Below are 18,222 nucleotides of genomic sequence, written 5' to 3'. Positions count from 1 at the left end.
ACCTGCCATGGGAACGGGAGCAGGTTAGACCAGTTTCCAGGAGGTGTTCTGTCTGTGGGGAGCCTTCTCTAGGTGTTCCTGGACAAGTTTTTGTTGTATTGTAATATGAGTCTAGGATTATAGCCAGTCTCCCTAACTTTATTTATTTATTTATTTTATTTATTTATTTCACCTTTATTTAACCAGGTAGGCAAGTTGAGAACAAGTTCTCATTTACAATTGCGACCTGGCCAAGATAAAGCAAAGCAGTTCGACAACATACAAAAACACAGAGTTACACATGGAGTAAAACAACATACAATCAATGATGCAGTAGAAAAAAATAAAAAATAAATAAGATTATATACAATGTGAGCAAATGATGTGAGATAAGGGAGGTAAAGGCAAAAAAATGCCATGGTGGCAAAGTAAATAAAGTATAGCAAGAAAAACACTGGAATGGTAGATTTGTAGTTTGAAGAAAGTTCAGAGATAAAATATAAATAATATGGTGCAAAGGAGCAAAATAAATAAAATAAATAAATACAGTAGGGGAAGAGGTAGTAGTTTGGGCTAAATTATAGATGGGCTATGTACAGGTGCAGTGATCTGTGAGCTGCTCAGACAACTGGTGCTTAAAGCTAGTGAGGGAGATAAGTGTTTCCAGTTTCAGAGATTTTTGTAGTTCGTTCCAGTCATTGGCAGCAGAGAACTGGAAGGAGAGACGACCAAAGGAGGAGTTGGCTTTAGGGGTGACCAGAGAGATATACCTGCTGGAGCGCGTGCTACAGGTGGGTGCTGCTATGGTGACCAGTGAGCGGAGATAAGGGGGGACTTTACCTAGCAGGGTCTTGTAGATGACCTGGAGCCAATGTGTTTGGCGACGATTATGAAGCGAAGGCCAGCCAACGAGAGCGTACAGGTCGCAGTGGTGGGTAGTATATGGGGCTTTGGTGACAAAACGGATGGCACTGTGATAGACTGCATCCAGCTTGTTGAGTAGGGTATTGGAAGCTATTTTGTAAATGACATCGCCGAAGTCGAGGATTGGTAGGATGGTCAGTTTTACGAGGGTATGTTTGGCAGCATGAGTGAAGGATGCTTTGTTGCGAAATAGGAAGCCAATTCGAGATTTCACTTTGGATTGGAGATGATTGATGTGAGTCTGGAAGGAGAGTTTACAGTCTAACCAGACACCTAGGTATTTGTAGTTGTCCACAAATTCTAAGTTAGAACCGTCCAGAGAAGTGATGCTGGACAGGCGGGCAGGTGCAGGCAGCGATCGGTTGAAGAGCATGCATTTAGTTTTACTTGTGTTTAGGAGCAGTTGGAGACCACGGAAGGAGAGTTGAATGGCATTGAAGCTCGTCTGGAGGGTTGTTAACACAGTGTCCAAAGAAGGGCCAGAAGTGTACAGAATGGTGTCGTCTGCGTAGAGGTGGATCAGAGATTCACCAGCAGCAAGAGCGACATCATTTATGTATACAGAGAAAAGAGTTGGCCCAAGAATTGAACCCTGTGGTACCCCCATAGAGACTGCCAGAGGTCCAGACAGTAGGCCCTCCGATTTGACACACTGAACTCTGTCAGAGAAGTAGTTGGTGAACCAGGCGACGCAATCGTTTGAGAAACCAAGGCTACTGAGTCTGCCGATGAGGATGTGGTGATTAACAGAGTCAAAAGCTTTGGCCAGGTCAATGAATACGGCAGCACAGTATTGTTTCTTATCGATGGCGGTTACGATGTCGTTTAGGACCTTGAGCGTGGCTGAGGTGCACCCATGACCAGCTCTGAAACCAGATTGCATAGCGGAGAGGGTGCGGTGGGATTCGAAATGGTCGGTAATCTGTTTGTTAACTTGGCTTTCGAAGACCTTAGAAAGGCAGGGTAGGATGGATATAGGTCTGTAGCAATTTGGGTCAAGAGTGTCACCTCCTTTGAAGAGGGGGATGACAGCAGCTGCTTTCCAATCTATGGGAATCTCAGACGACACGAAAGAGAGGTTGAACAGGCTAGTAATAGGGGTTGCAATAATTTCGGCAGATAATTTTAGAAAGAAAGGGTCCAGATTGTCAAGCCCAGCTGATTTGTAGGGGTCCAGATTTTGCAGCTCTTTCAGAACATCAGCTGAATGGATTTGGGAGAAGGAGAAATGGGGGAGGCTTGGGCGAGTAGCTGTGGGGGGTGCAGTGCTGTTGAATGCAGTAGGGGTAGTTAGGTGGAAAGCATGGCCAGCCGTAGAAAAATGCTTGTTGAAATTTTCAATTATAGTGGGCTTATCGGTGGTGACAGAGTTTCCTATCCTCAGTGCAGTGGGCAGTTGGGAGGAGGTGTTCTTATTCTCCATGGACTTTACAATGTCCCAAAACTTTTTAGAGTTGGAGTTGCACGAAGCGAATTTCTGTTTGAAAAAGCTAGCCTTGGCGTTTCTAACTGCCTGTGTGTATTGGTTTCTAACTTCCCTAAAAAGTTGCATATCGCGGGGGCAGTTTGATGCTAATGCAGAACGCCACAGGATATTTTTGTGTTGGTTAAGGGCAGTCAGGTCTGGGGAGAACCAAGGGCTATATCTGTTCCTGGTTCTAAATTTCTTGAAAGGGGCATGCTTATTTAAGATGGAGGAAGGCATTTAAAAAAAATAACCAGGCATCCTCTACTGACGGGATGAGGTCAATATCCTTCCAGGATACCAGGGCCAGGTCGATTAGAAAGGCTTGCTCGTTGAAATGTTTCAGGGAGCGTTTGACAGTGATGAGTGGAGGTCGTTTGACCGCTGACCCATTACGGGTGCAGGCAATGAGGCAGTGATCGCTGAGATCTTGGTTGAAAAGGAGCAGAGGTGTATTTAGAGGGCACGTTGGTTAGGATGATATCTATGAGGGTGCCAGTGTTTGCGGCTTTGGGGTTGTACCTGGTGGGTTCATTAATAATTTGTGTGAGATTGAGGGCATCAAGCTTGGATTGTAGGATGGCTGGGGTGTTAAGCATGTCCCAGTTTAGGTCACCTAGTAGCACGAGCTCTGAAGATAGATGGGGGGCAATCAGTTCACATATGGTGTCCAGAGCACAACTAGGGGCCGAGGGGGGTCTATAGCAGGCGGCAACGGTGAGAGACTTGTTTTTGGAGAGGTGGATTTTTAAAAGTAGAAGTTCAAATTGTTTGGGTACAGACCTGGATAGCAGGACAGAACTCTGCAGGCTATCTCTGCAGTAGATTGCAACACCGCCCCCTTTGGTCGTTCTATCTTGTCTGAAAACGTTGTAGTTAGGGATGAAGATTTCAGAGTTTTTGGTGGACTTCCTCAGCCAAGATTCAGACACAGCTAGGACATCCGGGTTGGCAGAGTGTGCTAAAGCAGTGAATAAAACAAACTTAGGGAGGAGGCTTCTAATGTTAACATGCATGAAACCAAGGTTATTACGGTTACAGAAGTCATCAAAAGAGAGCGCCTGGGGAGTAGGAGTGGAGCCAGGCACTGCAGGGCCTGGATTCACCTCTACATCCCCAGAGGAGCAGAGAAGAATAAGTATGAGGGTACGGCTAAAAGCTATAAGAATTGGTCGTCTGTGACGTCCAGAATAGAGAGAAAAAGGAGCAGGTTTCTGGGGGCGATAAAATAGCTTCAAGGTATAATGTACAGACAAAGGTATGGTGGGATGTGAGTACAGAGGAGGTAAACCTAGTCATTTAGTGATTATGAGAGAGATATTGTCTCTAGAAACATCATTGAAACCAGAAGATGTCATAGCATGTGTGGGTGGAGGAACTGAGAGGTTGGATAAGGTATAATGAGCAGGGCTAGAGGCTCTACAGTGAAATAAGCCAATAAACACTAACCAGAACAGCAATGGAGAAGGCATATTGACATTAAGGAGAGGCATGCTTAGCCGAGTGATCAAAGGGTCCAGTGAGATTCAGACAGCTAGCCGGGCCATAGGTAGCAAGCTGGTGGAAGATGGGAGGGAGGTCTTGTTTTTAGCCACCTCGTGCGTTTCCGTCTGTGGGTTAGTGGGGTTCCGTGTGGAAGGGGGGACCAGTCCAAGTTGGCAAAATAGTTAGTTATAGTGGCCCAAGAAAAGTGTCCGATAGACCTATTCAGATCGCAGCCGAAAAGACAGCTAACGATTAGCGGGCCGCAGATGGGCGATCAGGTTACGTCGCGACGGAGGGGCCAGTTGGATAACTCCCTCGGGCAGATAACGTCGGTGGTCCAGTCGTGAAGACCCGATGGGGCTCCGCATCGGCAGTAAAACGGGTCAGGATAGGTGAGTTGTAGCCCAGGAGACACTTCAGCTGGCTAGCTCAGGAATAGCCCAGGAGTGGCTGACGGAACTCTTCAGCTGGCTAGCTCCGTAATAATGTGTGTTAATTCCGTGACCGACGTTGCCAATAGTCACTCAGGTAGCAGCTAGTTAGCTGCAAGATCCAGGTGTAAATGTCCAGAGCCTGCGGTAGAAATCGGGGAAAGGAGAGAGAATAGGTCCGGTATGCTCTGGTCTGAGTCGCGCTGTACAAAAACTGGCGATAGCTTTTCGAGCTAATGGATAGCTGAGGACAGCTAACCGTGGCTAGCTGAACTTCAACGTTAGCCAGTGAAAATGGCTAACCTCTTGCTAGCTTCTGTTGTGGAATTCAGATGAGGTAAATAATACTTTCTTTTTTAAATTGGTGAGGCGGGTTGCAGGAGAGTGCTTTGAGGTTGAGTTTTTAGAATTAAAAAAAATATATATATATAAAAAGATAAGTGAAGAAAAAATATGTAAATATATATATACACGGGACACGACAAGAGGAGGGTAGAGGACGTCTGAACTGCTACGCCATCTTGGGGAAAAAAAAAAAAAATAAAAAAAAAATATATATATAAAAAACAAAAAAAAATGCTAACGCTACCACAGACTGGTACAAGGCTGCTGCCAATTGTTAGGAAAATAGGCATTTTGCAACAACGAAACTATGCATTTTTGATTCATTTTGAGTCACAAAGCTGCTCACACATATTTTGTTTGCGAATTTTATAGTAACTACGGTAACAGGAGCTAATATATACACATAATTATGTTGAACTTAATCGTAGCTTCAGTTTTCATGACAAGGCTTGTGTTATTGATGCTTATCCTCACACAGCACTGAAGTCTTCAGTAAACAGAGATCAATCGTCTCTTTTTACTCCTCAGTTCCCCTTCGTATTAGGAAGTAACCACTGAGATCTTTGAATGTTTAGTTGACACTTTTTAAGTTATTTTTGTAGTTTGCATTTAACACCACATTTAATGAGCTTAATACAATGTGCTGGAGGCAAAACAGCAGTAGGGTCAACCTGAGATCTGGTGTAAACCAGATCCTCTTTGGACCATTTCGACAGACAGACAGACAGACAGACAGACAGACAGACAGACAGACAGACAGACAGACAGACAGACAGACAGACAGACAGACAGACAGACAGACAGACAGCTATTCAGTAAGACACTCACAGGATGATAATGTTCAGTACAGTTTAACTGTACCAGTACTTCACGTTGCTCCCTCTGGCTGCAAAAACATTATACACACCCATAAACAACTCTGGCTGCAATCTCCCCGTTCTGATCTGAAAAGGACATTCTGCATCTCACAAAAAAACAGAGATTTCATAAGGTATTTGGTAATCCAGGGACATTCGGTGATGATTCAGTGATGATAATTTTCTAGCCTTCCAACAACCTGTAGTGGAGATCATCCAAGTGAGATGGTATGTGTTAGGTGTTGATTTCACTATCAGGTGGGCGGTATGAGAAAGCAGTGACCCCTGTTTTGAGCTATGACCCCAATGATGACCCCTGTTAGTGAGACAAGGGCCTATAATGGGCTATAGATCACATAGAGCTGCCCAGCCAACCCAGCCAACCCTACCAGGACAGGACAGTTGTTTGTCTGATAAGTGAAGTCTACAGAGCCACGCTTTATCATTTTATTTACATCCAGAGAACATCCATTACAACTTGAGTGAGCATGCTAACAAATAAGGGCAAACGGTGATAGGGCTACTAGAGTTTTTCCTGTTCAGGTGACATGTTTTTTTATGGTTTAAGACAAACTTTATTGAACAAAACAGGCGGAGAGAGACACATGTTCAGTGCCAGGCCTGTTCTGAATAGAGCAGTTTTTCCCAAGAGGTATAATGTGTCTGTCTAACTGACTGAACAAAGCCTGTCATTTTCTCTCATTTGCAGAGACGGTGATTCAGCGTTTGGTGTTATTTGAATGTAAACTGACTCCACCTTACAGTCTTCTTAGCAGTATAAAGAAAGAAATAATCGGTTTATCCCACTCCTTTTCTCTTTCCCCCTCTCTCCATACTGACTAAAGTATTATCCAGGGCATTCTGAGCCAAGGAGATCTGATATCGTCTTTAGAGGGCTGTGCTCTGAGACACAGAGCACCTTCTATCCAGACCAGACCTGAGAGACCTAGGGATAGGGAGTGACTGCTGCAGCCCAACACCAGCCCAGAGAACCAAGGGACCGAGAGAGACAACAGCCCAGAACCAAGGGACAAGGGGAGACTACGACAGCCCAGAATCAGGGACAGACATTTTTTTTTCAGACCACTGCCCCAGATCAAAGCACCAAGGACAAAGAGAGACAACAGCCACAGACCAGGACCAGAGCACCTAGGGACAGGGAGAGACTAGTTCCAGAGATGGCCTCGGCCGGCCTGGAGATCCTGGGTATGATCCTTTGTGTGTCAGGCTGGCTAGGGGTCATGGTGGCCTGTGGCCTGCCAATGTGGAGAGTAGCCGCCTACATTGGCCAGAACATCGTCATCTCTCAAGTGATCTGGGAGGGCCTGTGGATGAACTGTTCTGTCCAGAGCACGGGCCAGATGCACTGCAAAGTCCACGACTCCATGCTTGGACTCCCTGTGGACCTACAGGCGGCCCGTGCCCTGGTCATTGTCTCTATGGTGCTGTGCATCATGGGCATCGGCCTGTCTGTAGCCGGGGCCAAGTGCACCAACTGCAGCTCAGACACAGGCAGCAAGCCTCGCATGGTGCTGGGGGCCGGGGTGTCCTTCATCGTGGCGGGGCTGTTGCTGCTGACGGCCGTATCGTGGACGGCTAACACCATCGTCTTGGATTTCTATGACCCGATGCTGGAGGAGACGGGGAAGAGGGAGTTTGGGAACTCACTGTATTTTGGATGGGCTGCCTCCTGTCTGCTTCTCCTAGGGGGAGCTCTGCTCTGCTGCTCCTGCCCCCTGAAAGCACCCCAGGGTGTTAGCAGGGCTGGGTCTGGACCCAACAGTGTGGTGAACTACTCTGCGGTCAAATACCCCATGTCTGTCAATGGATATGTGAGGAGGGACTATGTGTGAGAGAGAGTGTGTTCAATGGCTTTTGTATAGAGACAGCCCCTTGAGACTGATGGGACTAAGGGGAAAGCTAGTGTTAGTGAACCCCCTTTCCTGACTGCACACTATAGGGTTAGTGAAGAATAAATGCAGTATGAACGATTGGCGATTAATGCTAGATTGTGTTTTACATATATGATTTCTGTAGAGTTGGAGACATGCATTTATAGACGATTCAAGTAAATGTAGATGGTAGGATTAGAGAAATATCTTATTCATGTTTTGCTGTTCGGAAATAGTTTTTGTACTAAATTTCACATGAATGTTACTCAATGATGACGATGTAGATCATGAAAATTTTTATTTAGTTTAAAAAAAATAAAAATAACATTTCCATTTAACCTTAAGTCATTTTTGCCCACTCAGAATTTTCTTGCACATGACTGCAAATGATGATACAAAATTAAGATAAGTTCACTCTTGATTTCATAATGTGAGGAAATCATGCATTGCGCTAACTAATGTTTGTATACAAGCAACTTCTTTTTCTTTGCTTAATTGGCTTATAGCAGGGCAATTCCCATCTGAAAGTAAGGTCTTATCGCAGAGGATGTCACCACAGGAATGTTATGTGAGTGAGGAGAGGTAGTCTTGCCTACATTTAAGGACAAATCTGGCTTAATCTGGTCAGGCTACCAACAGAACACTGAAACAGGACAGGACAGGACATCCCATCAAAGACACAGGGTCTAAAGAAATAGACCAAAATATCGGGCAGGAATGCCTGCAGGTCCATATCACCCGAAATCTAGAAAACCGAGCACCTCTACCCCGCACAATACGGTTTATGATTTCAATGCAAACGTGAGCAGCAACATTGTCCCTTTTGTTCCATTTGGGAGAGTGAAACTGAGCCCGACAAAAAGCAGCCATTTTGATAAGGAGGGGAAGTAGGTAACCCACACTGTAATCATGGGGTGAACCAATTTCTTTCACAATGCTCCCATTTATTAAAGATAAGACAATGGCTTTATTTACATTGTAGTCTAAGAACAAGATAAGGGAAAATACTTTTAAGACAGTCTTATAGCATAGACTTAAAGTACTTCCTAGGGAAGTTTGAGTGTCGTACAAACAAACATAGCCTCCAATAGCTGTATTGTGACAGTCAATCTGTTCACTTGTGGAGTATAAGTACTCGTCTTTAACCAAGTCAAGTGCCTGTGTGTGGAACTTCCTATGCTGATAGAAACTTGTCTAACTTTGATCCCTAAATCTGTCAGCCAATCAAAAAGACAAAAGATAACGGATTCTCACTTTTTGTCATCAATCTTCAATGGCAGTCAGAAACCAGATATAATTTACTATGAAATTCAGGCTTGTCTGTTTCCTGAATCATGGCAGTGGGAAACAATGAGCACATGCAGATTTGCATTCATTCATTGTGCAACGTCATCTCCAAAAATGATGTTATCTGGTACCAGAGAGAGCATTCATTGGCTCCTGCCCCAAGTCATTTCATTTAGAAAGAAAAGGATCCAAGAAAGAGCCCTGCTGCTGGGGTTGGAAACCAGATTAAACAATATTAAGCAACTTTTTCTATAGGTCAATGGAAGTTTGTTTTAAAATATATTGATTATTAAAACCAATGCAATTCAGCTTATGACTTCATCAGGGTATTTGGGTTGGAAACTAGCCAATAGTGCTTGTATACAATAGGCTACCACAGTTCCTAGGCAGCTCTCTCTCAGGGTTAGCAGTAAGTCACAGAGGTTAATGCTCCATAGAGAGCTAAATATTTGTAAACTGGTAGACACCTGTTGAACGAACACATTAGTTAATGTTATTCCCAATTCCTCCACTTGTAATTATTAACTTGTCTATTCTTAACCTGTTCGTTATCCTTTAACTATTTAGCATCGGTACTTTGGCCATTTATTGACCTTCCCCCTCAGCCCAAACAGCGGGGGAACAACCATGGCCCAACCGTTCAATCATTAATCTGTGCAGCCAAGCCGTTCACATGGGGGTTGTTGAAAAGAAAAAACATTTGAAAACCTCCTTGGCCAATCCCCATGAGACTCTACCTTCTGTTGGTGGAGTGCTATAAAGATAGCTCTGAGAATTCCAAAGCAGAACCCAGACAGTGAAACACTTTTGTGTGTGAAGTTGAGAAAGTTAAGAGAGTGAAGACACATGTAGACTTGCTTACAAAGGACGGTAAAACAACAAAATGGCTGTGTTGGGACTAGAGATCTTGGGGGTGATCCTGGCTGTCCTGGGTTGGATATTGAGCATCGTGTCCTGTGCCCTGCCCATGTGGAGGGTGTCCGCTTTCATCGGGGTCAACATCATCACAGCTCAGACCATCTGGGAGGGCATCTGGATGACCTGTGTGGTGCAGAGCACGGGCCAGATGCAGTGTAAGGTCTACGACTCCATGCTAGCCCTCAGCTCTGACCTGCAGGCAGCCCGAGCCCTCACAATCATCTCTATAGTTGTGGGCATCACGGGGGTGCTGGTGGCCGTGGTGGGGGCTAAGTGTACCAACTGTGTTGAGGACGAGACGGCCAAAGCCCAGGTGATGATCGCAGCGGGGGTGGCCTTCATCGTAGCATCCCTGACCCAGCTGATCCCTGTGTCCTGGTCAGCCAACAGCATCATCATGGATTTCTATAGTCCTATCACTCCTGAGGCTCAGAAAAGGGAGATTGGAGTGGCTCTCTACCTGGGCTGGGCAGCAGCCGCATTTCTCCTCATCGGGGGGTGCATCCTGTGCTGTAGTTGCCCCCCACAGCCTGAGAAGAGGTATGCAGGGCCGCCCTCGCGGATGGTGTACTCCCCAACCAGGTCTGTGGCCCCCAGCAGCTATGACAAAAGAGACTATGTTTGAACTGACCTGGGTATCTGGCAGAAGCTGCTTTCTGCTCACGTTTTTCCCACAGTGGATGAAGGATATCTGATACCAACTTTGAATTCTAGAACATATCAAATGGGGGTGATTTCTACTGAAACTATTTTGTTATATGTTTTGACATGAAGAAAATACAGCTTTTTAGTGGATCATTTTTGATGGTGCTCTGTTGAAGAGGAACAACACCAAACTGGACTTGATGTACTTGTATTTCATACTGTATGCCTATTTAAAACAAACATAGGTGTTGTAAATATTGTTTTGGAATCTTAATATTTGAAAGGAGTTTAATTAAAACCATCGGCATTGTTAGATTTTATATTCTATAGACTGAATTAATAACAGATTATGTTGTGAATATGTTGGATAACAATGTGCCAAATACTGACAGTTTAGCATCTTTCGTTAAGTGTGAAATATAAAGTATTTTGATGTTTAAAGTGTGTCAATTTCACAATAAAAACTGTTTCATAATACTTGCATTTTTTTCTTCAAATATTTGAATACGATGACAGAAAAATACATTGTTGCTATATGTTACTTTATACAGTACATTTCATTAACATTAGTAAGTGCTTTGCTACATGAGAAGTGCCACTAAGTCCTGTGGTACTAGCTATGCAGTTTACAAGAAAAATATGTTTGAATCTGCTGCCAAAAAAAGACGTAGGCTAAGGCTAACTGCCTCTGTGTCATTCATTCTGCCCAGATCAGGATATAACAGGCATTTTTCTTCACTGATCCTTGGGTATCTATGGTAAAGATGTGTTGAGTTGGATTGTCTTTCATAGCTGCTATCTACCTGGCTGACTCTCATATCTGTTGGCCCTTAGATAACAAGAAGCCTTGCTTTGTCAGCCCCCCACTATTCAGCCATTCCAAAATGGCCCCCAGAACAATGGGTCCATTTCATAGCACGAGGGAGGTCAGAGTGAGTTATCAACACTGGGTCATGAAATGTTGGGGGGAAAGACTATTATCCCAGTTTCTGGGGCATAATTAGGGGAGACACTCCAGTTGTAAGGAATTCAAGGGCACTGGAGTCAGTGACAGACAGACATGGCCATTAGACCACATCAAATAGAGTGAACAAGATAGCTTATTGCAAAGGAACTGAGGTCAGGCATTCTTCTTTTACAAGCTGCTTCAAATAATGTTGTGAGAGAGTGATTGCTCTGAGGAGACAAGATTAGGGCTAATCTATTAATGAGTAAAGAGCAATTCCACCACTCTTCAACCTCATTTTCATTATGTCCAGCACATTATGTAAAAACTGTGCATTTATTTCAAAGGTTAAACGGTTCTACCCAATGACATCATCAAAAGTTAAAACATTTTGAAAACAGTGATTTTCAAACACTATGAGATTCGCAGTGATGTGGGGAGCAAGATAATACCCTCCCTCTGGCTAGTAACTCCTTGCAGGTTTTGAAAGTCACTATTGGTTTTCTACTTTTAATCCCACACTGTGATGTCACAGATAAGCATTTTTTTTTTTACCTTCCAGGGCTCCTCCCTTCAGCTGATCTGGGATATAAAGGATACCAGAACATCACACATCAGACACTCACAGGTACTCAGGCTAAATTAAATAAATTGGTGTTATTGTCTCTGGCTCTGTCTGGTCTCTTTCTTTCTCACAGATCCTCTGTCAGATCCTCTCAGGTCTCTCAGGTGTGACGGAACACGGAGCACTGAACGGAACACCGAAGGAGCTCCAGTAACATCAGGATTACCACCATGTCTGCAGGGTTGGAGTTAGTGGGGATCGCTCTATGCGTATTAGGATGGATCATTGCCATCGTGTCCTGCACCCTGCCCATGTGGCGAGTAACGGCCTTCATCGGCAGCAACATTGTCACGGCTCAGATAATCTGGGAGGGTCTGTGGATGACCTGTGTGGTCCAGAGCACAGGCCAGATGCAGTGTAAGGTCTATGACTCCATGCTGGCTCTCTCCCAGGACCTCCAGGCCGCCAGGGCCCTCACGGTCATCTCCATCCTCCTGGCCATCCTGGCCGTGCTCATTGCCATCACCGGCGCCAAGTGCACCAACTGCATCGAGGACGAGGCATCCAAAGCTAAAGTCATGATAATCTCTGGGGTGTTCTTCATCGTGTCAGGAGTCATGCAGCTGATCCCAGTGTCCTGGTCGGCCAACACTATCATCAGGGACTTTTACAACCCGCTGCTGACTGATGCACAGCGCAGAGAGCTAGGGGCAGCGCTCTACATTGGCTGGGGGGCCTCAGCCCTTATGATCCTCGGGGGAAGTCTCCTCTGCTACTCCTGTCCCCCTCGGGAGTACAACCCCTCACAGATGGCATACTCTGCCCCAGGCTCTGCCCCAGGTGGGCCCGGGTTCCAGAGAAAAGACTATGTGTGATGGGATGATGGATGGGACAAGGACTATTTATGTAACAACAAAAACGTTATTCTACACCTGTTTCTAAGGGTGTGTCTAAGAAAGGGCTTCATGAATCCCAAGGAGACTCCGGGATGAAGGGATGTGTTTGTTTCTGCTTTTTTTTACCATTGTTTTGTTGGATTTGTCTATGTGTGTACAGTATTTGTCTCTATAATATCTATTCTGAAAGGAAAGCATAGAAATTCTGGCTGTGTAAGAAAAACATTTGAGAAGGATCATGTTCTTTTCATTTGGGTTTAGTGAGAACAAAGGAAATGAAGAATAAGATCAGTAGTTAGTAAATGTATTAATTATTAAAAAGTTTTAAGGGTTGGATTATTGGTGAGCTATGCATATTCATTGAAACTATAGCAAGCTCATTTAAACACATTCACAAGCCTCATATAATTATTTACATAATGTTTGTACTTTTTTGAATATTCCTCTCTAAGATGTTAGTCATTGAGTCCATTAATCACTAACATTTAATTATTTTCCTAGCTTCAGGCAACTACACTACATCAAATGATATCTTGTAGAATATTCAATCACTATCTTCTCATTGACATTTCTCTATGTTATTGGCTCATATAAATGAGGCATTGCTTAGGCTTCAGAAACTAAGGAACACTAAAAAGACATTTGACTGATGCTTTCACAAAAAGATAGAGGTGGAAAGGTTTTTATTTTACTGCAAGAATGCAAGAATACAGTAGAGTGTACAGAATCAGTATGTTCACATCGTTTTTTAAGGAACTATGTTTCTTTTTTATGTAGGATTTTTTTTTTATGTTGGGAAATGCATTTGGGAGGGCATCTGTGTGATGGTGATGTTCTATCATCAGTGTTAAGGGTGTGACTGTGTGATGTACTCATCTGTTTGGACCTGAGCAAGAGGAGCGGCTGCCTTGGCAGCAGCTACCGTAATTTCCGGACTATAAGCCGCTACTTTTTTCCCAGGCTTTGAACCTCGCGGCTTAAACAATGACGCGGCTAATATATGGATTTTTCCCGCTTTCATATATATACAAAAATTTAAAAAACACATTCTGTGACGTGCTCTGTTTTTTGGCGGCATGAAGCTTTCTTTAGACCAATGAAATTGCCGAACGGGTTAAGGTCAAACAACTTTTTTGTTTACTGTTTAGATTAAATCGAGCGCGCTCAAACTTCCCATCATTCTGATTACGGTAGTCATTTTGTCACCCTCATCATGGCAAAGACACGGAGAAATGCATATGATGCAGCTTTCAAGTTGAAGGCGATTGATCTGGCTGTTGGAAAAGGAAATAGAGCTGCTGCACAGGAGCTTGGTCTGGAGCAATGACTTTCTTGGTAGGCTACTGTTTACTGCAAATTTTTTATTTTTTGTTACAAGCCGTGTTTCGTTAAAGCCTATTTATTTTTGTTACAAGCCGTGTTTCGTTAAAGCCTATTTATTTTTGTTACAAGCCATGTTTCGTTAAAGCCTATTTATTTTTGTTACAAGCCGTGTTTCGTTAAAGCCTGTGTAAAGTTAATTTGTTTCAATGTACCGGTAGGCACCTGCGGCTTATAGACATGTGCGGCTTATTTATGTTCAAAATAAATTTAAAAATTTAATTCAGTGGGTGCGGCTTATATTCAGGTGTGCTCAATAGTCCGAAAATTATGGTAATTGGGATCCAAATAAAATACTAAATACTACTAACATACAGAGTACTGTATCTATCTGTACTGAATGCTGTCACCTGAACTCCAGACAGATGACAGATGTATTAAACAGAGTGTGGATAGCAGTGCACAGAGGGAATGGGGAACAGGTTGGGAGCAGACAAACTGAAGGCCTCAGTGTTTTGGGGCAATGAGGAGTAACGGGGGCATTGTGCACCTGTGTCCAGCCAGAACAGTGCTAATGTGTGTGTTAGTCCTGCAGTGTTAACTGCACATCACCTGCTTTTTAATAAAGATAGTTGTTGTTTTATAAAGGTTTGCATCTCTACTGATTTAATTCAGAAAGCAATAATCAATTTTGTATATTTTCCTCTTGAATTACCATCTGCACACAGAGGTTCACACTATCAACAATATATTTGTTGGACTTCAGCAGTTTTGTAATGCATTTTTTTAACCTAATGAGAAGGTGAAGGATGCTGGGATAAGGATCAGTACATGAGCCAGTGTAATGGTAGCCTGATATGCAATCCAAGAGGCCACGTTACCGGCCACTAATCAGCAACTTCATCACAACAGCTCTAAACAATTACCAACAAGTGATCACCTCATAGGTGCAGGTGACAAATGTTATGTCAGCAGAGAAGGACAAAGAAGACTGAAAGAAATAATGAAAAGGTAGAATTATAATCAGTAGCAGCAGGCCTAGAGTATATGTCATCTTCAATTAAGGAAATAGAAATACACAGGAATCAAATTTGCAATTGTTTCTATAAGTAATTTCAAGTCTGTTTCCTGCATGCTGTCTGTGACTTTAAGACTTCCAGTCTCATGTTTAAAACAAGGTACTAAATGAAAGTTAGGATAATGGGATATAATTTATATTTCTAAGAGGGTTGGATATCTTGGAAGTGTGATGTCCAAAAGCTTCAGTTTCAACACATGTAGAGCTGGCGAGAGACTATTATTAGACTGACCACGTTCAGTGGTACCTGCTACATATGAAGTTCAGATGGCTTTTCCTACATAAGACGGGCAGTATAGTGTGTTTGAAGGGTGTTAATCATTAGTATATTTGGTTTGGGGGATATACAGCAGTCAGTGCAACATGTTAAATTGAAAGGACTAAGGAAAGTAATGTTGATATAGTAAACAAAGCATTCTATGACATGAGTCATAAAATTGGAGTTCAGAGGTGGCGAGAGACTATTATTAGACTGATCACATTTAGTGGTACCTACTGTGTTACATATGCAGTTTAGATGTCTCTTTCTCTCGCTCTGCTGGCTCTGGACAGCGAAACCGTGGCTGATCACATGACCGATACTGAGCTATGTGAAGGACGGAACAGAGCGAGAAGTTGCTAGTCTGCTGGAGTTGCCAGGGAAAAGGCCTTCCTTTATTCATCCACCATGAAAGGAACAACACAGCCCCTCTGAGTGGGTCCTGTCCGGTCTACTCTGTCAGAACAAAAACTTAGATACTACCGTTGACTCACATGCTCCCACAATAAAAAATATGCTAAGACCTACAGTATGGTTCCAGTGGCATGTTGCTTTGCAGATGAGGCACAATATTTTTGGTGCAATAAACCAAGTGTGGCTAACAAAGTGACTGATCTGCGGAAGCTACTTCCAGCAATTTCTTAATATGTTGCTTTGTCTTCTTCCTCTATCTTCATCAATAAATTGAAGATAAACAAACAACTAACAGCTAACAGCCAACAGATAATGATATCATGAAGCAGGTGAGCATAATGATATCATGAAGCAGGTGAGCATAATGATATCATGAAGCAGGTGAGCATAACAGCTTTATCTAGGTCCGTCCACACACAGCCAATCATTGTAGATCTATTTTGTGGCGGTTTCACAACTGTCTTAAAGGTCCAATCAGCAATTGAAACAATACTAAAGAGTACTCCCTGCCATTGTTTCGGTAAAAAGCTGAGGGATGGTCCACTCTCAAATTCATAGACAGAGCTATGGATGCAAGGACTGACCATCCATGATATGAAAATGATAGTTTTAACCATATTTTGAGGCCATAAAGTGTTTGTTAATATTTACTTTGTTTACAAAAATTGGAGTAAAACAAGCTTATATTTTGGGTTCTGATGGGGTACGACAGTTAAGCTCATGAGGCATTTATAAGTTATATTCTTCAAGAATCAATGGGTACATATATTTAAATAATATGTCCAAAAATAGATGTAGAAACTGCTGATTGCCCCTTTATTAAGTCTACTCCTGGGGGGTTAATATCCAAGCAGACCCTCTGCCAACAGCCTCACCTAAGGACGGTCAGAGACAGAGAGCACGGCCTGTACCTGACACCCATCTTTAATAAACAACAGTTGCCTGATATCAGTGTTTTTCTTGTTGCTATTAACCTCCCTACATTCCTGTGATCCGTCTTCCAACTGACTTAATCTATGAAAATAGCAAACAAGGCCTGAGACTGAAGCCCAACCACACAGGCCATATATGCTTTCATTCTTTTATCCCACTCCAAAACACAGCCAGAAGTTTACTGCCTATCATGTTCCTGTCTAAACACCTCGTTATTGTGAGAGAGATGCCCCATTAGCTGCATACCGGAACATTGAAGCTACACTCTAAAAATAAAAAGTTCCTGGAGTATCCTTTAAGGGTTCTTCATATTGAAATTGTGAGGGAACCCCTATATTGTCACGTCATGACACGTCATGACGTGTGCTCTTATTTTCTATAGTAGAGTTGGTCAGGGCGTGACTGGGTTTTTGTTGTCTAGTTTAATTTTTCTATGTTGTGTTCTAGTTTCTTTTTTCCATGTTGGGGTTTTCGTATGATTCCCAATTCGAGGCAGCTGGTCATCGTTGTCTCTAATTGGGGATCATATTTAAGTAGTTGTTTTTCCCACTTGTGTTTGTGGGAGATTATTTTGAGTTAGTGCATGTTGCACCGCTGTCATCACGGTTTGTTGTTTGTTTGGCTAAGTTTCACTTTCTAATAAAAGATGTGGAACGATATTCACACTGTGCCTTGGTCCGTTCCTACACATATGTGTGACATATAAGTTATTTGTAGAACCCTTTAAAAGGGTTCTTCAAATAACCCCTTTTAATGGATCCTTGAATAACCTTTTGAAGAACCTTTTGGGGTTTATTTTTGAACTACGCCCACTCCACTATTATTATAAACGTTTTAGTTGTCAGTGTTTATTATGATTTTAGTGACAAAGCAGAATAAAAAATCTAAATATGAGTTAAGCTCCCAGCAGAGCCCCAAGTCCAATGGGTATATCCTCTGGCGTGTTGATGTTAATGTGTTGATGTTCTCTGTATCCATAGCCAGAATGATTTAGCAGAGCATGGTGATCGAACAGGTTTCCTGTTATATTCATCAGAGGTGTAGGGAGGGGGAAGTCTGTGAATCTAAAAAAAATAGTAGTTATACAGATGATTAACAAAACATACACGCGACAGTATTCATACCTTGTTTTCTGTGGTGAATGTGAATGAAAAAAACTATTTTGACACATACCTTGTCCATAATGTAGAGGCCTATGGGATATTCATTGACGAGGTAAGGGAGGAGGATGGTGAATGTGATCTGCATAACATCTGCATAAATGGAACTGCATTTGTATGCCTCCTCATCTGTACACCTGCAGACACAGACACAAAAGGGAGCAGTTCAGTCATCTGCACCCAATACAGCTACCCTTCAACATATTCTTATAGCCTACAGTACATATTCTTAACTCTTTGTTGATTGATACCCATTGAATTTTGTTCATTTTCTGTTTTAGAAAGATTTGCACAAATATGAAAAGATAGATCGTATCATCATAAAACACTATCAATTTAGATCATACAAGGGACAACCCTTACCTTAAATTGAGACCTTTACATTTGTCAGTTAAGTGCCTGCACCTGCTGTCCTTTCAAATT

At 42.9% G+C, this 18,222-nt stretch overlaps 2 protein-coding genes and 1 non-coding gene across 3 annotated transcripts; all 3 read left to right on the top strand.

The window, feature by feature from the left end:
- The first annotated feature begins 6,575 nt into the window (after window positions 1–6,575).
- Window positions 6,576–7,573, top strand: LOC145858085 (claudin-4). The gene has a single exon (XM_082956310.1). The coding sequence runs from the start codon at window positions 6,665–6,667 to the stop codon at window positions 7,337–7,339; it is 675 nt and encodes a 224-aa protein (XP_082812436.1). The 5' UTR covers window positions 6,576–6,664; the 3' UTR covers window positions 7,340–7,573.
- Window positions 7,574–9,376: 1,803 nt separating this feature from the next.
- Window positions 9,377–10,705, top strand: LOC106612823 (claudin-3). The gene has a single exon (XR_006771167.2). It is a non-coding gene; the product is annotated as a claudin-3 (transcript).
- A 949-nt stretch (window positions 10,706–11,654) lies between these two features.
- Window positions 11,655–14,602, top strand: LOC106612825 (claudin-3-like). Its single transcript, XM_014214350.3, has one exon. It carries the CDS (start codon window positions 11,970–11,972, stop codon window positions 12,612–12,614), a length of 645 nt encoding a protein of 214 aa, XP_014069825.1. The 5' UTR covers window positions 11,655–11,969; the 3' UTR covers window positions 12,615–14,602.
- The last annotated feature ends 3,620 nt before the right edge of the window (window positions 14,603–18,222 follow it).

The sequence above is a fragment of the Salmo salar genome, chromosome 09, assembly GCF_965601325.2.
Source record: "Salmo salar chromosome 09, fSalSal1, whole genome shotgun sequence".
Classification (NCBI taxonomy): Eukaryota; Metazoa; Chordata; class Actinopteri; order Salmoniformes; family Salmonidae; genus Salmo; species Salmo salar.
The sequence above is the reverse complement of the archived record's forward strand: the minus strand, read 5'-3'. Positions and strand labels throughout refer to the sequence as shown.